This window comes from Lepisosteus platostomus, chromosome 19 (assembly GCF_059453375.1).
Source record: "Lepisosteus platostomus isolate fLepPlt1 chromosome 19, fLepPlt1.hap1, whole genome shotgun sequence".
Classification (NCBI taxonomy): domain Eukaryota; kingdom Metazoa; phylum Chordata; class Actinopteri; order Semionotiformes; family Lepisosteidae; genus Lepisosteus; species Lepisosteus platostomus.
Window position 1 is genome coordinate 18,736,069 of NC_142629.1, and position 20,891 is coordinate 18,756,959.

Below are 20,891 nucleotides of genomic sequence, written 5' to 3' on the forward strand. Positions count from 1 at the left end.
GTTCCGGGTGACCCCGCAGTCGCTGCAGTTCAGTTCCGCTCCTCTCCTGGGGCAGGGGGGGGGAAGGTTTCCGTTTCCGGTTCCCTTGGGTTCGGCCGTGCTGCACGGCTGCTGCACCGTCTTCTCAAGGTTTCAGTTCCGGAGGTAAACAATGGCCATGGGAATCAGATAAATCTCAAATATAAAGGTGATTCTCCCTGCCCCTTCCGTAGTCGCTTCTCTATTTGTGATGAGTAGAAGATAGCGCATTGGTTTAAAGTGTTGTGCATTGGTCTGATAACCTGTCGTGCGACGGGAATGAATGATGCGTACCCGGTCGTGTGCCCCTTGGGAGGTATTTCATGTGTAAATGTTAACTTTGCTCAGAGTTAACCATTAAGTGACGCATTTGTTACTAACCTACTGCATTATGTGTACGAGATCATCTATTTGCAGCGTATGTGCGTACAGTATGTATAATTTACATGTAGAAAAAAAACGTTTAATATCGTGTGGGTCTGTGAAACTCTTAATCTGGGGCAGACATATCCATCGCCTTTTTGCACAATGGTATGAGTTTACTGTAATAAAATGACTAAATCAAAATATTTGTTTTTAAAGTAGACTATGCTACTTAAGTAGTTTTGAAACATGTTATTAGCTTTAGTTGGTCTGTTTTTATAGTTTTGCCTGCTTAAAAATGACGTTTTGGGCTTGTTTTCATGACCATTTATTTCCTTATCGGGCCAGAATTTCTACATCTGATGTGAGACATTGAAATTTCCAGCAGAATGAATCGACCAAAGCCTGCTACAATCAGGCGCCCCAGCAGTGCAGCCAAACCTTCAGGTAAATCATAATCCTTCACATGCTTGAAATGTGATAGCAGGTATTAGTTAATGAAACTATTCAAAGAGTTCAAAATCCCCCAGTCTTCAGTTAACTGAGATGTTTCTGATGTTTTGAAGAATAATTTTCTTTCTGTACAAATCTCTACAAAGGAACAAGTAATAGGTTTATTCCATGCTGAAAAGAGAAGAAAGAGAACACAACGTTTTGGCTGTGGAGCCTTCTTCAGGTGTGAAACGTTGTGTTTTTTTCTCTTTTCAGCCTGGAATAAACCTATTACTTGTTCCTTTGCGGCCTACGCATGCTGACGCAGCTCCCCACCTCATCTCTACGTGATGTCTTTGAATTTGTGCGCGTTGGCGATTGAGTTTTGTTAGTGCTGTAATTCAAATTGAATTGCATAGGTCCTGTGAAGTCTGTATTGCGCTCCTAGGTCACCCTCCACCCGGAGATTTTATTGCTTTGGGCTCAAAGAATCAGGCAAGTGAACCCAAGGCGCCGGCCGTGTTACTGAAGCCGGCTTCCACCAGCTTGCCTTCCGATCGCAAGAGGGAGGCCGCGTCCACTCTGCCCTCTGCCTCAGGCCTTTCGGGTCTCACCAAGCGCCCCAAGCTTTCTTCCACCCCTCCCCTCAGTGCTCTGGGGCGCCTGGCGGACGTGGCCTCTGTGGACAAGAGGGCTATATCACCTTCCATCAAGGAGCCTTCCGTTGTGCCTATTGAAGGTGAGAAATGATAGCAGTCAATGTCAATCTAAGAACATTAACACTCAAGAAAATAAATCAGTAGCTTTGATTTAGTTTACATCTAGAAACACGGATGCATTATCGTATCAGAAAAGTAACGTGCTTCTGTTTCTGTTACCACTGTATGTTTCTTTTGTCAGCATTTTCCACTGAAATCTGAATTTTCTGCACAGTCGTTTTAAGAAGGGTTTCGTCTTCCCTGCTAACTCTCGTCTGGTGCCCCTGCAGTCCCACCTGCTGTGCTGCTTGATGAGATCGAGGCTGCAGAGGCCGAGGGGAACGATGATCGCATTGAGGGCATCCTCTGCGGTGCAGTGAAACAGCTGAAAATCAACCGCGCAAAACCCGACATCACTCTTTACCTCAGCCTCATGTTCCTCGCCAAGATCAAGCCCAATGTCTTTGCCACAGAAGGAGTCATCGAGGTTGGCGGCATTCCAGTGATTTTTTGGGGGGATGTGGGAAAAGAAATGTAATTTATTATTGCAACTCCCACGTTGCCTGCCTTCAGCTTTCCTCCCTGTCACCATCAACTTGTCTTGTCTTTTGACAGGCTCTGTGCAGCTTGCTGCGCCGTGATGCCTCCATCAATTTCAAGGCCAAGGGGAACAGCCTTGTCTCGGTGCTGGCCTGTAATCTGCTAATGGCTGCCTATGAGGAGGATGAAAACTGGCCTGAAATATTTGTGAAAGTGAGGGCCAGCTGCTGTTTTCTCCACTTTGCGTTATATGAGTATTTATTGTCACATTTGAGGGGAAAAAAAGAAAAATGTTGTCCATTGTACATGTCAGATCATTTTTTAAGTCTAAGTTTTTTTTTTAACATCTCATTATTTTTTTTTACATTGTACATTTTTTCCTTCTTTAGGTGTATATTGAAGATTCTTTGGGAGAACGGATCTGGGTAGACAGTCCACATTGTAAAACCTTTGTTGACAACATCCAAACTGCTTTCACCACGAAGATGCCCCCGAAGAGCATGCTGCTGCAGACTGATGCTGGGCGCTCAGGAGGGGATCTCAGTGCAGGTACAGGCGTTTACAGTGTCTTTGAACTGTGGATCTGTGGCAAGGTTTGAAGAGAACAGATTGAAGAAAAATCAGAACTAATTAAAAATCATCCTTGTAAATATCTACAATATCATATCAGGCATCATAAAGCAGACATGTGGTATGGTACACAAATCAATAAATGAGTTCTTAAAATATCCTTACTGGGATATCCTTACAGTTACTGGGAGCCATGCATGTTCTGTCCATCTAAAACTGACATCTGCGGCACAAAGTGTTTGTTTTGGGTAACTGGCCAGACGGGGTATGGAAAAAATATATGAGCAGATGAACTACAAAGTTCAGGAGCCTTAACAAATAAATTAACCTTCACTCCAGCTGTGTGCCTGCGCAACACACTAACGCCGACAACATGGAAAGGACTGCTTGCATCTGAAAGACTGGAAACTGGTGCTCTGAAACAGAAATGGCAGTTCTGGTTTTTCCTTCTGTAGGCAGCAGCCCTCACCCGTCCACCCCAGATGAGGACGACAGTCAGACAGAGCTGCTGATCGCTGAAGAGAAACTGAGTCCAGAAGATGAGGGACAGGTTATGCCCAGGTACCTCTTACACTAGCAGTGGTTTCTCAATATTGATCCTGACTCCAGTGCTTAGCTTCCTGTTTCGCGTGGGCTGTCCCTTGCTCACAGGCTCACGCTGGCCTGGGGTCCCTGATTGGGCGTGGTTCCCTCTTTATTTAAAAAATAAAGAGCACGCTGATCATTCTGGCCTTGCAGGTATGATGAGCTGGCCGAGAGCGTGGAGGATTACGTCCTAGACGTCCTGCGGGACCAGCTGAACCGTCGCCAGCCCATGGACAACGTGTCCAGGAACCTGCTGCGGCTGCTGACGGCCACCTGTGGCTACAAGGAGGTGCGGCTCATGGCAGTGCAGCGGCTGGAGATGTGGCTCCAGAACCCCAAGGTGAGAGCTGAGGAAGCACGAGGCGCCGTGCTGGTTTTGTAAGTAGTACAGGCAGGCCCCGAGACACGTCATGGTTGGGGACCAGACTGTCACCACCTACAGAGGAAGAGTGTATGAAGGGGAATTTTCTCCCATGAGAACCCTGTAAGTATGGAGATTCAGGATCGTCAGGGCAGGGGGTCTTTCTACAATAATCCATGGAATAGAGTAAGGTTTGGCATCATAAATCAGTTTGTGTATTTCACTTCTAGTTAACCAAGGATAGGTTACACTCTTAATGTAACTAATAACATAGTGACTTGCAAACAAAATGACCAATTTGATTAACATACAGTTAAAAATATTTATATGGGATATGTATATATGCACTTTATATATAGATATATATATAGGATATATTAATTTATTATACCTGTAACCCATAAACAGCAATAAATACAAAAAAATAAATAGCATCACCAAGTCCTTTTGTATAGTAGGATTGATGTATTGTAGGATTGTGTTTTAACATAATGCTTTGACGTGTCTCAGATCCTTCGGTTGATTTGATTTAATGTGTGGAAGACGTTCACCTGTTGATCGAGCTGGATTTCTTCTGTTGCAGCTGACCCGTCCAGCTCAGGACCTGCTCATGTCTCTGTGTATGAACTGCAGCACCCACGGGGCAGAAGACATGGAGGTCGTATCCAACCTGATAAAAATCCGCCTGAAGCCCAAAGTCCTGCTCAATCACTACATGCTTTGTGTCAGGTGAGAAACTGATTTTGTCTGCTTTTCTTCTCATCATTCATGGTCTTTCAGTCTCTTAATTTCATGCTTCTTCTGACATGAATATAAAAATCTGACTGGATTGTATCTCGCTTGGGATTTTTACCACAGGGAGCTTCTGAATGCTCATAGAGACAACCTAGGTACGATGGTGAAACTTGTGATTTTTAATGAACTATCAAACGCCAGAAATCCCAACAACATGCAAGTTCTCCACACTGTGCTTCAGCACAGCCCTGAGCAAGCCCCAAAGGTGAGATTTAATAATGTGCTTGGATGTTAGTGCAGCCAGTAAGTTAGAAAAACATATGGAGGATACTAAAATATTACTGTCTGCTTTAACTTTTTAGTCCGTTTTCTAATGATGTGGTTTATAGCAATTTACTACTAAACACCGCTGCGCTTTAGATATCTCTGAAGATATTTAGAGATAGAAGAAGATAAAGGAGTGTGTGCAAGTGTTTGGTCTAAACCTGATAGAACTAATCAGAGCTTTGCAATACTCATTTCATTGGTCTTTCTCTGTCCTTCCTAGTTTCTGGCCATGGTCTTCCAGGATCTCCTGACCAATAAAGATGATTACTTACGTGCTTCCAGGGCCTTACTAAGAGAGATCATCAAACAGACAAAGCATGAGATCAACTTCCAGTCTTTCTGTCTGGGACTGATGCAGGAGAGGAAAGAGGCAACCTATGTGGATATGGAATTCAAAGTGAGTGGGTCAGAGCATGCAAGGGACGTGCAGCAATCCGTAAACGCTTTTGTTTATTGTATGGCTTAATATAATTAAATTTTTTCCAGCCTGGGCAACCATTTTGATAGTTGTGACTAGATCATGATTTTAAATTGTTTTTTGTGCAATCAGCGGCTTGTTCTCTTTCTCCAGGAGCGTTTTGTTATCCAAGTGACAGATCTGTTGACAGTGTCCATGATGCTTGGAATCACAGCACAGGTCAAGGAGTCTGGCATTGCCTGGGACAAAGGAGAGAAGAAGAGTAAATGTCAAACACATTATTGTTCGTTCCAATATTGGCTTTATTCAGGGAGCATAGTAATTGTTTAAATGTACACTTACGCTTCTAATTATTCTCCTCATTCCTAGATTACTTTTCGATTTAAGAAAATTACTTTAAGATTTTGCAGCAGTTCATTTTTGAGTAACAGTATATAAGCATAGCTTTAGGTCTGTCTTTAAGTATTTTATTGTGCTAGTACTTGATGGTTAACAGTGCTTACATTTCATCAAGTGCATTGTTGAAGCGTCATCTTTTTTTACGTTTTAGATCTGGAAGTCTTGCGTGCTTTCCAAAATCAGATTGCTGCAATTCAGCGGGATGCTGTTTGGTGGCTTCATACTGTTGTTCCAACCATCAGCAAAGTGGGAGCTAAGGATTATGTTCACTGGTAGGTCTTCGTTACAGACTGTGTCTCAGTCAGTAGCAAGTGTAGGCCGAACTGGAAGAGGTGCCAGGAATCAGCTTTCAAAACATTGCTTGTGTTTATAGTGTTCAGAGAATTCCCCCGTATTTTCCACTGCTTAACTGTAAAGAGTCTCCACACAGCAGTTTTAACCTCAGTAGAAAGCTATGAATAGCCAGATAATTTCATATGAGTCTGTATTTGGCCATAACCATAGTTCCAAATTTGACAAAACAACAGGAAATTCTTGAGAACCGTGGAATTTACAAGAGCTTGCTTCTTTTAAGATGGTTTTTACATTAAATGTTTTTATGTGTTTGGTGCTTTTGGATGTAAAAAAAAACCCTCTCTGTTTTCTGTTTCTTAAGCCTGCACAAGGTACTGTTTACCGAGCAGCCCGAGACCTACTACAAGTGGGATAACTGGCCGCCCGAGACTGACCGGAAGTAAGAATTTATAAGAAAAAATAAGGTCCTCTTTTTCATGTTACACAAAAACCTGTAAGGATAGCCTTCAGGATTTTTCTGTTTCTGCCCTTAATTCTGCCATTTTTTTCAGTGTATTATTTGATAATTTTATTTAACCTCCTGAGTGCCCGGTATCAAGCATAAATCTGAGCTCTTATTGTAAGCGATGAGTCGTTCACCCCATATCTGTGAGTTGCTTTCGACAGAAGCAAAATGGTGCTATTAGCAGTAGACAAGAGTTCTAATATTTTAAATATAGATATATAAGACTTTATTGATCCCGAAGGGAAATTGCTGAAATATATTGCCGACGTTGTTTTGGATTCTGGATTGAGATGCTTTCTGGGTGGAATCTGCACGCTCTTCCCTGGCTTCTTTGACGTCCCATCCCGAGTGTTGTCCCGCCATGCGCCTCGTGATTTAGAGTCCTCGGGGTCCTTGCTTGCAGTAGTTCTGATTACGGGTGGACAGATGAGTAAAAGATGTTTGCTCCCAAGGATACTTGCCGTTTCTGAAGCCTCCATACAGTCGGCAAAGAGTCTTTCCTGAAATGCCGGCTGTCGGATAAATTGCCTGTGCTAACGTTCGCGCCTCCCGCCTGTCTCAGTTTCTTCCTGCGCCTGTGCTCGGAGGTGCCTCTGCTGGAGGACACGCTGATGCGCATCCTGGTCATCGGGCTGTCCAGGGACCTGCCGCTGGGCCCCGCGGACGCCATGGAGCTGGCCGACCACCTGGTGAAGAGGGCGGCCGGAGTCCAGTCGGACGGTAACAAAAACGCGGCCTTCCTGGTTTACCGCACCGCGACACCGTAGGGCTGACCAGTGAGACCAGTGTAGAGATCAGTCTGGCCCTGAAGAACATGGCTTCATTCCCAGAGCAGATATCACAGTCGGATGTTCCTCTCCGTATTTAGGTTTACCTGTAGTTTTTGAGTTATGCTGAATTCTGGTGAGACCTAAAGTCGTATACTTTGAGTGCCACAGTCTCTCAAAGTTTTTAAATTACTTATGTTCCATACTTACTTTTCTCAATAATGGTTTAATCTTATGAAATGACTTATGTTTTATACCGGATGTTTGCATTTCCACAAGGGGAGATTATTTAGGGTCTAGATTAGAATAACAAACAGGTTACAGTACATTTTGTAAACTGAGTATTTTGCAGCGGACATTTTTTATCTTGATTTAGAGATTACTTTATTGTTGTGGTGAAATTGGCCGGTTAATTTTATTTTTCTAATGCGTACAAATGAGATATCTTCCTCTTTTTTTTTGTGCAGATCTTGAAGTGTTGAGAGTGGAAAGAATTCAGCTGATTGATGCTGTTCTTAACCTGTGCACTTACCATCATCCTGAGAATATACAGCTTCCTCCGGGGTACATCTTATAGACTTACAATTTGATTTCTCTCATTTTAAATAGCAGGGACATTTATTTTTTAAACTATTATTTAAGTAGAGTATTATGTAAGCATCTGTTCTTTTTTTACTTGTTTTTATGACATGAAGAACTATCGTTGTTCTGTAAGGTGTTTTTTTTTAAGAGGGTTTTCTTATAACACTAGAAAGCATGCGTAAATTGTGTGTCCTTTCTACATTTCTCTGCAAAATGCTGTTTATGAAAAAAGACCCGATTTAGTTATCGAGATTTAATAAATTACTTAAGAAGAAATCTTAAGTCTTAAGAAATCTTCAAGTAGGATCTTGACGTTCGTAAGGGTACCATTGTTGGTACCATTTTTTTATTAAACAAAACATGGAAAGAAAGAGATATTAAACGGAACATTAACAGTGGCATTGTCTAGGATTAACAGAACCTTGTAGGCTGACGTCTTTGAGCTCCCGTATCTCTCCGCTGGTGCACAAAGCAGTCCTTAAACTGGCCTTTGAATGACTGTGCAGTCACACAAGCCCTTTTATGACTTTTCCAGTACACTGGCAAATTATTTTTATGTTTTCCTTTCAAAGCACCAACCTACAAGGTGTTGTAAATCAGCGCTGGCTTGACCTTGAATCCTCCCAGGGCATTTGAACAAAACACCAGCAACCGGAGAAAAAAAGCACCTGCTTTTTTGTGCTTTAATCCAGGTGTCTTTCTTTCGCACAGTTTTGTTCTGCTTTATGTAACTTGTTTTCAAAGGGCTTCTGTAAGTACTTCAGAATCTCTGTAGCAGGTTCACCACCTCACCAGCGATTTTTATACTGTGGTGGCTGAAGAGGTTTTAAAAGCTGTTGAGCCAGCTTCTGCTGTCTCCATATTTTCCTTTCTCTGCGCAACCAGGAAAATAGCAGAGAGCGGCAGACTTGTGCTGCAAATTGTCAAAACAACTTGTGATCGGTAAAACAGCTCTCCGAGAGTTCACCCGCCAAAGCAAGTGAATCAGTGAACCTCAGAAGTCTGCTGTGTATTAAAAAAAACATCAAGGGTTTTAAAATTGCAGCGCTCTTGATCAATTTTGTTGTTGAAGGTATCAGCCCCCGAACCTGGCCATCTCCACGCTGTACTGGAAGGCCTGGCTGCTGCTCCTCGTCGTAGCCGCCTTTAACCCACAGAAAATCGGTAAGAGTTTGACACTCGGTGTTAGTGCTCTTTTTATTTTGTACGTTTCGCTCCTGACTGACAGCAGTGATCGTTGTTTCTTCTAATGCCGTGCAGGTTTGGCAGCCTGGGATGGCTACCCCACTCTGAAGATGCTCATGGAGATGGTCATGACCAAGTAAGGTCCAGTTACATTGTGTCCCATGTATCTGGTATTGAAAAAGCAAACCAATGCAAGTCTTTAACTAGGCTGTGATACACTGTGATAATATCTCATTTTATATTAATTTACCTCCTTATGTTTTCTTGGCGCCCCGGCTAGCTCTGTTGGTAGAGCACGAGACTCATTATCTCAGGGTAGTGGGTTCGAGTCTGACGTTGGGCGCCAGGTCCTCCATGTTGGAGGTTGGGCAAAAAAACGCAATGTTACGGTAACAGCAATGCAGAAGGTATAAACGGGCAAACATCCATCCATCCTTAGGTTTTCTTGTGACATGGAGTAGTTTTTTCAAAAACTTGTAATTGATTACTTTGCAGTTACATACTGATCCTCTTCATTATTGAAATTGAAATAGTTCCTGGTAGTCTTGCAGAAAATTATGGTGATTTTCATAGTGTTTGCTTTTAGAATCTTCAAAGATAAAAATCCTTATTACCCACAGAACAGAAACTATACTGTTGAGTTCAATAAATGTTGCATGATGTAATTGTGTGCCAGTCTGGGTGATTCTAGTATGACCTGTTTGACTTTTCCCCTGCTCCTCTCACCTTTTTTATTGCTGTTTTGCAGTAATTACTCGTTCCCCCCCTGCACCGTGGCTGATGAAGAAACTAAAAATGAGATGATCAGCCGTGAGCTGCAGATTTCGCAGCGCGAGAAGCAGGAGATCTTGGCTTTTGAGAGTCATCTTGCTGCAGCATCAACAAAGCAGACAATCACAGAGAACAACAGTCTCCTGCTGTCACAGCTGACCAGTCTTGACCCTCAGTAAATACTGTTTGTAGCTCTCTTGTTATGTATGTTATTATACAGGCAGTGAAACAACGTTTGACGTGTGTTTCTGGTTAAAAGCACTTTTTTGATGCTGTTACTCTTAAGTGCTATTGTATTATGTGGAGTCTGTCCTCTAACATGAAGTGTATTTCAAATCTGTTCTCCTGGAGTTATTTGATTAAAGAATTATAATTATGGTAATTGCAATACTTCAGTAGGAATCAGGAATTACCTTTGCTCCTGTGCCAGAGATTGAACAGACAATGTGGAAAATGCATGCAAATTATAGAGAAAAATGTATACATAGAAAATCTACTAGAAAATAATTAGTATGTGAAAAATGATTCATTTTAATCCGAAGTTTAGAATTTGGGTTTTAGGTGCCGCAGAGCCCTGCAGGGGGACTGTGTGTAGTGAAAGTAAATAAGCATAATGCAACAAGTGTATTTTCCTCTTGAACCCAGGGGTCCACCTCGCAGGCCTCCGCCTCATATCCAGGAACAGGTGAAAAGTCTCAACCAGTCTCTGCGGCTGGGACACCTGCTCTGTCGCAGCCGCAGCCCCGACTTCCTTCTCAATATCATCCAGAGACAGGTAAGCCGCCTGCTTCCACACTCCTCAGGACTAGGAGATGTCCTGAACATCAGCAGCTGTCTGATGAAGGGAACCTCAGTCCTGCCCCGCCTGATCAGGTGTTCTTTCTACACCTGATCAAGTCATGAACGGTTTAAGAGTTTTAAGATCTGTGGAGGAGCAGTAATTGGACCAATGCAGCCCTGTTTTTCTTGAGCTATTATCTTTTTAAGTTTTTTAGAGATCTAGAAAATGGGATTGTGGTCAGATGGTAAGAGTTTGGAACCCTGATCTTACTAACTGATACTACTTTGGTGAAAGAAACAACTAAGAAATAACTCAGGTCATTGTGCAGGTCTAGGGCAACATCATAAAGGCCTTTTCTCAGAATGCGACTGACACCTTTTTGCCTTGTGATGTCTTTGGGTATGCTTATTTGTGGCTCCATAAGCAAGATAGAAGTTAGGCATAGTAAAAAAAAATCAAATCAACTTCATACTAATCAGTAACCCATCATGCAAGAATACATATCTATACACAATGCCCTCAAGGTTTATTCATACGCCATCTCATAGTGGATAATGTGTCTTAGTTAAAAACATGCTGTACTGCATTCTTAATTACACCGAGCAAAGTCCATGAATAAATCTAGAGGGCACATCCTATGTGCTGACATATCATATAAGCACTGTTCTTGAAATAATGGTGTTATGTTGCATAGACGAGTTCAAGAGTATTGCACCCCTTGAGTTTTCGTTCGGGGTTTTAAATATCTCGCTGTCGTGTCCTTTAGGCCTCTTCTCAGTCGATGCCCTGGCTGGCAGATCTCGTCCAGTCCAGCGAGGGGTCCTTGGACGTGTTGCCTGTGCAGTGCCTGTGTGAATTCCTGCTGCATGATGCTGCTGATGACTCCTCCTCAGCCGAGGATGATGAAGAAGGAGAAAGCAAGGAACAGAAGGCTAAGAAACGACAGGTAGAGATTGAGATTTTGTTTGCTGCAATTCGAAATTGATTTATTAAAGTTTTAGGCATCTCTCAACAAGGGAACAAGGAAAGGTTTGTTCAAAGCTGAAAGGAAAAGAAAAGAGACACAACATTTTCGGCTGAGGAGCCGCCTTCTGTGTGGTGACTTCTGAAACCTAAAGAACGTTGTGTCTCTTTTCTTTTGTCTCTTTCTCTTTTGTGTTCCTTTGCAGCCTACGCATGCTGACACAGCTACCTGCTTGAACTTCTTTAAACACAAGTGAATCTGTACTGCAGTCATCTTGTACTACTGCATTAAACAGAAATATAAATTTGAAATGGCCTTGTTAGTTCCTGACCTGTGGAAACCTGTGGAACGTTGAAAGGTGTATTTGTACACACAGAGATTTATGTTTCCCAATTCAGAGGCTGCAAAAACAGAGGCAGCTCCTCGGGCGCCTGCAAGACCTGCTTTTGGGTCCCAAGGCCGACGAGCAGACGACCTGCGAGGTCCTGGACTACTTCCTGCGGCGCCTCAGTTCCTCTCAAGTCGCGTCACGGGTTCTGGCGATGAAGGTACGTGTTTCATTTCCGTTGGGGAATAATCCAAATTCTGAACCAGTAATGGACCAAGGGTCTAGTCAATTACCTTTCCAGAACACGGGCTTGCAGTACTAATTTACAACACAAAGCTCATCTTTCTACTTTACTACCTAAAAAGGGATTTAGATGTGTATTTCCAGTAACTGGAGAAAATACTTGGTGTGGTTTGTACCAGAGTTCAGTGTTTCTCCTACACACAGTGCAGGAACGGCTTTGTGGATCTTCTGTCTGCCTGATCCGTTAAGCCATAGTTTGCTCTAAGCCGCCGGGGCTCTTGTCCGGAGCGACGGCGGCTCACGGCGCGGCTGTCCGGCAGGGCCTGTCTCTGGTGCTGACGGAGGGGGGCCTGCGCGACGGCGAGGAGCGGGAGCAGCCCATGGACGAAGACTCCCGCGACGCCGAGCTGCTGCCCGCCTACCAGTGGCTCCTGCAGGACCTGCCCAGGCTGCCTCTGTTCGAGAGCGTGCGGAGCATGACGTCGGCCGCGCTGCAGCAGGTGGGCCGGTACCTCAGCACTCGCCCCTCTCCGACAGGCTCGCTCATCCGTGTGATGTGCTTCCGTGCACTCAGAAGTTATTTTAGTATCGTGTCCTATTTGTGTGTGTTAATATACTTTTTCCTCTTAAGGCTGTTCACATGGAGACAGATCCCCAGACCATCAGTGCCTACCTGATCTACCTTTCCGAGCATGCCCCTATAGAGGAGCAGGCACTGCACAATGACCTCGCTCTGGTACGAACAAAATTAAATACATGTGAGGGAGACTGTTGTTGTTGTTGTTGTTGTTATGATTATTTCCTCTTTTTTCATAGTTAAATTAAGGGATTACATATTCACTTTGATTATTTTATCTGCCTTTATTGTTATTTCAGTTCAGATTCAGATTGTCAGGTTCTAAATTTTCGGTGTCAAAAATGGTTAATGTTCAGTGATTTGTCATGAGTTTAAAAATGTGTTATTTCAGTGGATGGAAATAAAGCAACAAGGTAGAGAATTACAAACTCAACTGATGTGCAGTATGTTTCAACCTCGGATATCTGTATTGTTTCGAGGTGCTTTTCTCTTATATTGTTCCTCCAGTTGTGTGAATAAAGGCTCTTTTTTGTGCGTTTTCCCTTCTCTCTAGGATGTTGCACGGCTGATAGTAGAACGTTCCACCATCATGAACAACCTCTTCTCTAGGCATTTATACAGGCCTGAGTCCGATGCTGTGTTATCAGCCCTCATATCCATCTTCTCAAAATACATCAGGAGGATGAGGAAGACCAAGGAGGGGGAGGATCTGTACAGCTGGGTAAGTTGGAATTGCACTGACTGTCTCTGGCAGGATATTGAGAATAGATTCCTGAAAAATGAGTTGATCAGCATTTACTGAATCTGTTAAATCTTCATTGTTATTGATTGTTTCCATGTTGTTAAGCAGACAAACACACGTTTTAAACTTTTGTTCAAACTTTCATAAGTATCATATTTGATCATTCTTTTAGTGGTAAAGCAACGCAAACGTTAATAAAAGGTTATTGTCCATTGTGTTTTTATTATTTAGTCTGAGTCCCAGGACCAAGTTTTCCTGCGGTGGACAACTGGAGAGACGGCCACCATGCATATTCTGGTTGTCCACGCCATGGTCATCTTACTTACTCTGGGGCCTCCTAAAGGTGATCAGATTTTTTTTTTCTCTTTTAGCCAGTGTAGCATAGTTGTCCTGTGAGCATCCTATATCGGATGCTCATACTCACAGTACTGGGACACAGAAGTGAAATGCGGTGTAGTCAGGGCTTCAGATGTGAAAACAACTCTGTCTTGTAAGGAGATGTCTTATCCTTTATCACACCCGTAACGAATAGCCGTTACAGTTTCATTTCTCGAGTGTCCCGTGCGGCGTGAAGCGGGGTGTAAACATGCTTGTGCTCTGATGGGCAGGAGACAGTGATTTCTACACCCTGCTGGACGTCTGGTTCCCTGAGAAGAAGCCCCTCCCCACTGCTTTCCTAGTGGACACTTCCGAAGAGGCTCTGCTGCTGCCGGATTGGCTGAAACTGCGGATGATTCGCTCCGAAGTCTCCCGGCTGGTGGATGCAGGTCAGCGGCAGGTTTGAGTACCACTGAAGATTTTGTAATGATCGCACACCAAATGCATTGCAAACTGTTGTGTAGGCTGGGGGTGCATAGTTAAAACCTACCGTAGATTTACAGGGGTGTGTTGTCTTTCATTTGTGGACTGTGTGACCGTTCGAGAGGCTGATTTGCAGAGGCTGGAAAAACTGAACCTGCAAATCAGCTGCAGGAGGTTGTGTGTAAATCTTCAAACCCTTTCCTCTCCATGATCACGTGAATGAACATTGGTTCACAGTTGTACTTGTCCTGGTCACGCGCCTCGCATGCCAGCTGAATGTTAAAATGGAGCGTGCATCACCGAGAACTGCAAAGCACATGTATCAGTGAAGCTGTGCTTGTAGGTCCGACTGGTCTCCCCAGTTTAAAGGAAGTCAACATTATCGGTCATTTTCTCCTCCAGCGTTGCAGGACCTTGAGCCTCAGCAGCTGCTGCTTTTTGTCCAGTCTTTTGGGATCCCAGTGTCTAGTATGAGTAAACTGCTGCAGTATCTGGACCAGGCGGTGTCCCATGACCCACAGACTCTGGAGCAGAACATCATGGATAAGAGTAAGAGTCTTTCTCAGCTTCGCCCTCTAACCCAATCCTAGCTGATTCTGATTTGGTGAAGTTTGTCTCTGACTTTGTCAGCCCAGCCTCCTGTGTTTGATTTTTAATTAACTCTTTGAGTATTTTCTAAAAATTGAAATGCATGAGCACCCGTCGCGGTCTTCACCTCCGACATCCCAAGGTTACATTTGTGGGTCTTAATAGTGTGGTATTCGTGTAGATTTTCAGTACACTTAAAAATTGCAAGATGCATTTAGTTAAGGAACCCGTTAAAAGAACAAAAGGTTGATATAGATGAGAGGAGGCCGTGTGGCCCATCAAGCATGTTTGATGAACAGGCTCACTGTCCTGAGGATGTCTCCCAGCCTTCTCTTATATGATATCAAATGAGTGAGTGGGTAGTAATGTAACTGCTGTCTGACAGAGAAAAAACGCAGGTTTGCGCAGTGAATTTGAATTTGCCGTTGTTTCCTCTTGGCTCAGACTACATGGCCCACCTCGTGGAAGTGCAGCATGAGAGAGGCGCCACTGGGGGCCACACTTTCCACACCCTGCTGAGTGCCTCCCTGCCCCCTCGAAGAGGTGAGTCCCACTGTACCATCCCACCCGCTTCCTTCCAGTGCCGCGGCACCGCAGGGCACTCGGACACGCACGTGCTCACCACAGGAGTGAGAGCCCCGCACGAACACTGGGAGGGAGCACACGAGCTCAGTTAGCAGCAGTCCCGACGCCACCATGCCGCTGGCTTTGACCAAACCGTCACTTAGAAGTATTCGTTCGACACGGTAAAGGACCCCTTACAACGTGGTCCTTGAATCTGATGTCAGCGTGCTGAAGCAGTGTGACGTAGCCAGTCGTGGACCTGTCATTTCAGACAGCGCCGATGCGAACCAAGCCAAAGTGACCGGGGAGACTCCCCATGGGGCTGTGAGGATCCGGCCGGCCAGCCAGATACCGGTTATCGGGCCCGATGACGACCTGGCTGGGATGTTCCTTCAGGTACCGTGTCTTTCGCTTCAGGTCTGCCGATACACCTGATTCAGGTTCGCTTGCAGCGTTTGTGGTGACGTGATGCAAGCATCTGCAAAGACCCCGAGAGGTTGCCTTATCCCCAGGAGACAAAAAAAGTTATGAAGAGAATGTTTACCCCTGCATTGGCACTTCTACATGAAAAATGTATTATGATTTTTTTTGGGGGGAATGAAGATCAAGCACCTTGTATGTGTACAGACAAAAGCGTAAAGGTTTAAAAAATGTGTTGTAGTTGAATTGTATGTAAGCAAGTAATGAGAAAATTCGTTTTTTTTTCAGTTTTGTTGCTACTGGCTTTCTGTGTTGAAGAAAGATTTATTCATTCTTGTGTTGTGCCGCTTAAAATGCTGAAGTTAATTGTCACAAATGCCTTGGTTGCCAAAAGGTGAAGACTGGTTCGCTTGAGCCGCTGGGTGTGTTGCGTTTCGCCGTGAGTGCGCGACTCTGTGACGGACCTGCCGGCCCGCTCTTCCCCTTGCTCTGTCCGCAGCTCTTCCCCTTGAACGTGGACATGCGCTGGCAGAGCTCGAACCCGCAGCAGGTGTCCCTGGCCTTGCAGCAGGCGCTGGCACAGGAGTTGGCCAGGGTCCGGCAGGGCCACCCCCAGGTGACTGGCGTCGCGCTGCGCCTCCTGCAGGCCGTGGCCGCGCTGCTGACCTCGGCGCACAGCGGGGCTCTGGTCTTGGCCATGCACCGCGGCCACGCCGTGTCCTGCCCACTGCTGCGCCAGCTCCACCTGTATCAGGTAAGATGAGGGGCGGGTGTGGCGTCGGGACACGCAGTTCCCCTCTAGGAGTTCAGTATCCAGACGGTTCGTCCCAAACAGTGTTAAATGTCGTCATCTGTTTCTGTGCCCGAGGAAATCTTAAGAAAAATCAATTTTTTTCCTGTTTACTGTAAATATTCATTCTAATTAGTCTGTAGTTTCAGACATAACAGACGTGACAGAATTGGTTTAATAAACTCTGCGTTACATTAAGTAAACTCTTGTGTAATCTTATTACAAATAAAGGGTGACATCTCTCATAACTGCTTACTTATTACTTCAAGAATGATCAATTTAGCTGAAACGGTGACTCAGATGTAATGGACTGTGATTCACGTGTTATTTTGACTTGGTTCCTGGGTTATGCTTTCTTCCTTCAATAACCACAAATACAGAGCGGCTGGTTGCCACTTCTGTGTCTGAGCCCTGTCTCTCGTTGGGTTTCTCAGCGCTGCGTGCCCCAGGATGTGGCTTTCTCCTCCCTGTTCTTCAAGGCGGTCATGCAGATGTTGACGTGGCTGGAGAATCCCGCTGTGGAGCCTGGCCCCCTCCACGCACTGCTCAAGTCATTCGCCGCACAGTTCTCCATCAAACACCGCCTGAGCGACGGTATGTTGTCTAGACTGGTGGAGGGGTTTATTGCCATGCGTACGTGTCCGTTGGGGCACTTCTTCACGCCCATCTCTCAGGACACGAGCAGTACAGCAGACAACACAGTACGAAAGATAACACCACACAATGTAGACGGTATGTTACAAAATGGGTCATAATAAATAGTAACAAACATCATCATGCAAGCGATTCAATCCTCTCTTGCATTTGGTTGGTTTTCCTTCTCTTTTTGTTTCTTGTCCAGGATACCGGATTCGTCTAGCTGTTGGCAAAGATTAAAAAACAACACGAAAAAGATCTGGGATTTTACAGTGCATTTGGAAAACAATAGTTTAAAATGTGACCTGTAGTTTAATGTCTCATCATAAATGTGTGTGTTGGTAAATCATTTTAATAAATCAATTTTGGAGTGGGCAGCACAGTTTCTGAGGTGCCGTGGAGTTAGTATGTTCTCCCTGTGTTCCTCTGGGTGCTCCGCTCTCCTTCCACAGTCCAGAGACATGCTGGTAGGTTGATTAGTTTCTGGGGAAATGAGCCCCTCGGTGTGAGTGTGTGCGTGTCGGTGTTTGTGTCTGTGTGTGCCCTGCGATGGACTGGTCTCCCGTGACCCTGTGTGGGGTGAAGCAGTTAGAAGATGGATGGGTGTGTGGAGTTTGTAAAATAACGGTTACATTTTCATTTTTATTTCGCATCTCCCTCAGTCCGGACGGGTTTTGTTCATCTGGCTGAGGCTCTCGCGTACCATCGAGACTCGGAGGTTGCTGTCCGTGCCGTTATTGCAACACTGAAGGCTGGTGAAAAGTGCAACGCGGAACCAGAGCTGATGGGCAAAGGTGAGCTTAGAGAGCATGATTCGTCTCTGTGTCCCTCTGCATGTTCGTGTGGAGAGGTTTGTAATGGTACTTTTATTGCCTTCTCTCTGCTCTGTTTTATACGCTGCACCAGAAGCGGACCTGTTTGTTATGTCTTGAATTATGAGACTGTGAGAGAAAAACAGTCATTTTCCAAGAGGGGGTCTTGGAATTCTGCCACATAGTTACAACCATCGCTGTTTCCTTGAAGTATAATAACTCAGTATATTGTTTTTTTATGGTGGCAGCTCTGCTTTTAATGAGGTTTAAATTAAAAAGCTGAAATCTCTTTTTCGTGATAATCATTTTTCAGTCAGGATGAAAAATTGTACATAGTTATTACACAAGAAATAATAAATGTCCTTAGGCAACAATTCCAGATTTTGTTTTGAGCCATAAGTTTTAGCTTGTTGATTCAGTTGCTGTCTCCAAATCTGTGTTTTTGCCATCTGTTTCTTTTTTTTTACAAGTTTGGCAATGCTTGTCTGCCTCCCTGAGAAAAAAAAAAGAATGTTTCTTGGAGATATAAAATGAATAGCATACCCCCTGCTGTGTATCTTCTAGTTATGTTGGATCACAGATGATTAGAAGCTGCTTTTCATGTTCAGAGCAGACTGTGGTAAAGCAAAAATGCATCCTAGTCAACAACACAGCTTCCTCAGTTATTTTGAGTTTGTCGATTTTGGCTTACACAACACTTTCCCTTGTGCATATGTGGCTTGCTTTTTTGCTGGGAAAGCTGGCTGTGCCCTCTACCATTTTAGTGCTAGTTTCCCCTCTTCCTAGCTCAGCGTTGCAGTTTCCAGATTTTGCTAGCCCAATTTTTATTTTATTTTATTTATCTTGTACTTACATCATTGTTTCTTGTACCTGCCTAATGAAAATATATATATAGTAAGACACTCAGGGTGTCTGCTTAGCATAAGAAAATAGTCATTTATTTGAAACTGTAAGCTGATCTGAAAAACTTTTCTCACGCTAGTTGCAACTATATAATGGCCAGTTCTTCTTAATTTGCTTGTATATACTAATACTATACCTTAGAAAATGTAGGTCTTCCTGTCCAGGGTGTATCCTGCCTTGCTACAGGGTAGGCTCGGGCTTCCCCGTGACTCTGCACTGGATACCGCACCTTGTCCTACATGAACAGTTCATTGGAAAGAAAATATCAGTGGGATTCAGGAAATACAAATAAACATTGTTGAATCGCTTTGTTTTCAGTGATTAAGGGACTGATAGAGGTCAAGTCCCCTTACCTGGAGGAACTGCTGGCGTTGCTCATGACAGTTGGCATGGAGACGGGCGCTGACAATCCGGGCACGGGACCTGTTGCCATGGTGAATTCTCTGCTCCTTCAGGAATGTGAAGAGGCGTCAGTCAAAGCAGAATCTGATTCAAGCACGTAAGGAGATCCTGAAACATAAGTGTGCTGTTGTGTATTCATTCTGCAGTTGTGGTACAGAGTAATAAAATGGTCCTTGTCCAGTGTGGTTCTCATTTTCTCTGGCCACTAAGGACCAGCTGGATATATCTGTGAACATACCGACAGTTTACTTTTTTCAAAACTTGTTCCTGAAGTTATTTGTTTCAATGCTTATGCTCCATCATCACTGTGGTCTAGTACGAAAGTCCACAGTCGCCACATTGAGTCAAATTTGTTTCACAGGCTTGTCTATAAAATCAGAATATTTTTTCCAACAATAAAAGCCTAAACAGAACAGGAAGTGAAGAAATAAACATACATTAAAACATACAAGTCTGAAAATTAATGCTTTTAATATCCCGATTGTATTACCACATAAGCGATTCGTACTTTGCTCATTTCTCAGCTTGGATGTGACAAAGACTGTCAACTCCTCTGGGCTCCTGATAGACTGGCTTGAACTGCTTGACCCTGAAGTGATCTCTGTGCTCCCAGACCTTCAGCAAAGACTGCTGTTTTCATGGAACAAGGTAATTTCTGTGACGCTGTGAAGGGTGTAAGGAAGTAGGAGTATAAAGAACCTATCATTTTAGAGGCAGTGGAGGAGTGATTGGTGCTCTGGACTCTGGATTAAGAGGTTATAGATTAAAATCTTGGGTTTGGCTGTTGTACCCTTGAGCAAGGTATTGCCTTTACATTGCTTTGGTAAAGTGCCCAGCTATATAGATAAATACGAGGGTAAAAAGTTTTGAAATTGAGAGCAAGTGAATTCATATAATCATATTCAGGATTTATTTTGGGTTTTAGTGTCCTTAAATCTAAAATGGCTGAAGTAAACTGATTATTGCCTTTTAATTTTGTGACCCAGGTGCGGGTATTTTGTATGCTTACTGTATATATAAAATCATAAAAGTATAAAAAATATTTCTAACATCACATAACAAACGCAGAAATTGATGTCAGTATTTCGGTGCAAAAATATCAATGTACACTTCATGACAAATAGTACAGGTGACCTTAATCCAGGCTGTTAATATTAGAAATTCCAGCTGGATAGTATGTACTATATAGCACTGTTGTTTTCTTCAGAGTAAAGGAAATGCAGGAGCCCAGATACCTTCCTACAGACCATATCTTCTGGCATTGCTGACACATCAGTCAAACTGGACAACCCTGCACCACTGCATAAGCTTCCTCCTCAGCAAACACAAGGAACTGAGGTGAGTGGTTAAGAGTAGCCCTTGCAGTTGTCCCTTTTTGGACATTTTTCTCAATTGTGTGCTTTTCTTTTGTATTTGTGTTTCTATTGTTGCCTTTACGGTTCTTGTTTTAGAAACTGTAATACATTTTAAAAAATACTGATTGCGTTTTTTTTTTATGGCTGTATGATGCAGATCTAAGATTTTGGATGCTTTTTCAGAGTGAGTTTATGAATTAGTAATAACGTGAACTGAACTGAAATGAATTCAAATGCATTGTGCTGTAAGTCTGCTTTAAAATGTGTCTCCCTTAGACTGGAGCCTTCCTCCTCTCTGGACTTCCTCTGGGCCTGCATTCACATTCCCCGCATCTGGCAGGGCCGTGACCAGAAGACCCCACAGGTGAGCACGCAGCACAGCAGCGTCTGCCAGACAAGTGCTTCTTCAGTCGCTGAGCCCCACTCGCCTCTTTC

The 20,891-nt window shown here is 43.9% G+C and overlaps 1 protein-coding gene and 1 long non-coding RNA gene across 5 annotated transcripts in view; one reads left to right on the plus strand and one right to left on the minus strand.

Moving 5' to 3' along the window:
- Positions 1 to 64: 64 nt before the first annotated feature.
- The window catches only part of ints1 (integrator complex subunit 1), a 33,201-nt gene continuing 12,374 nt past the window's right edge, over positions 65 to 20,891 (plus strand). For 2 of the 4 annotated variants that reach the window (XM_088612302.1, XM_088612305.1), the window contains exons 1-37: positions 65 to 187; positions 730 to 828; positions 1,262 to 1,552; positions 1,802 to 1,998; positions 2,127 to 2,264; positions 2,441 to 2,600; positions 3,077 to 3,182; positions 3,360 to 3,546; positions 4,151 to 4,296; positions 4,426 to 4,567; positions 4,850 to 5,026; positions 5,201 to 5,309; positions 5,598 to 5,718; positions 6,102 to 6,179; positions 6,808 to 6,965; positions 7,480 to 7,576; positions 8,667 to 8,758; positions 8,855 to 8,915; positions 9,528 to 9,725; positions 10,196 to 10,325; positions 11,098 to 11,277; positions 11,694 to 11,843; positions 12,187 to 12,366; positions 12,498 to 12,602; positions 12,997 to 13,164; positions 13,417 to 13,528; positions 13,794 to 13,952; positions 14,389 to 14,535; positions 15,019 to 15,117; positions 15,410 to 15,534; positions 16,058 to 16,312; positions 16,783 to 16,942; positions 17,647 to 17,778; positions 19,018 to 19,198; positions 19,626 to 19,749; positions 20,309 to 20,439; positions 20,733 to 20,820. In XM_088612302.1, coding sequence (XP_088468428.1) covers positions 771 to 828; positions 1,262 to 1,552; positions 1,802 to 1,998; positions 2,127 to 2,264; positions 2,441 to 2,600; positions 3,077 to 3,182; positions 3,360 to 3,546; positions 4,151 to 4,296; positions 4,426 to 4,567; positions 4,850 to 5,026; positions 5,201 to 5,309; positions 5,598 to 5,718; positions 6,102 to 6,179; positions 6,808 to 6,965; positions 7,480 to 7,576; positions 8,667 to 8,758; positions 8,855 to 8,915; positions 9,528 to 9,725; positions 10,196 to 10,325; positions 11,098 to 11,277; positions 11,694 to 11,843; positions 12,187 to 12,366; positions 12,498 to 12,602; positions 12,997 to 13,164; positions 13,417 to 13,528; positions 13,794 to 13,952; positions 14,389 to 14,535; positions 15,019 to 15,117; positions 15,410 to 15,534; positions 16,058 to 16,312; positions 16,783 to 16,942; positions 17,647 to 17,778; positions 19,018 to 19,198; positions 19,626 to 19,749; positions 20,309 to 20,439; positions 20,733 to 20,820 — 5,142 coding nt within the window. In that variant the 5' untranslated portion in view covers positions 65 to 187; positions 730 to 770. Of the gene's footprint in view, positions 188 to 230; positions 335 to 729; positions 829 to 1,261; positions 1,553 to 1,801; positions 1,999 to 2,126; positions 2,265 to 2,440; positions 2,601 to 3,076; positions 3,183 to 3,359; positions 3,547 to 4,150; positions 4,297 to 4,425; positions 4,568 to 4,849; positions 5,027 to 5,200; positions 5,310 to 5,597; positions 5,719 to 6,101; positions 6,180 to 6,807; positions 6,966 to 7,479; positions 7,577 to 8,666; positions 8,759 to 8,854; positions 8,916 to 9,527; positions 9,726 to 10,195; positions 10,326 to 11,097; positions 11,278 to 11,693; positions 11,844 to 12,186; positions 12,367 to 12,497; positions 12,603 to 12,996; positions 13,165 to 13,416; positions 13,529 to 13,793; positions 13,953 to 14,388; positions 14,536 to 15,018; positions 15,118 to 15,409; positions 15,535 to 16,057; positions 16,313 to 16,782; positions 16,943 to 17,646; positions 17,779 to 19,017; positions 19,199 to 19,625; positions 19,750 to 20,308; positions 20,440 to 20,732; positions 20,821 to 20,891 lie in introns of those variants that run through there. The other 2 variants (XM_088612304.1, XM_088612303.1) reach the window with 2 other exon arrangements.
- Positions 16,506 to 18,942, minus strand: LOC148645339 (uncharacterized). Its single transcript, XR_015928249.1, has 2 exons — positions 18,836 to 18,942; positions 16,506 to 17,207 (listed from the first exon to the last, which is right to left on the minus strand). It is a non-coding gene; the product is annotated as an uncharacterized LOC148645339 (long non-coding RNA).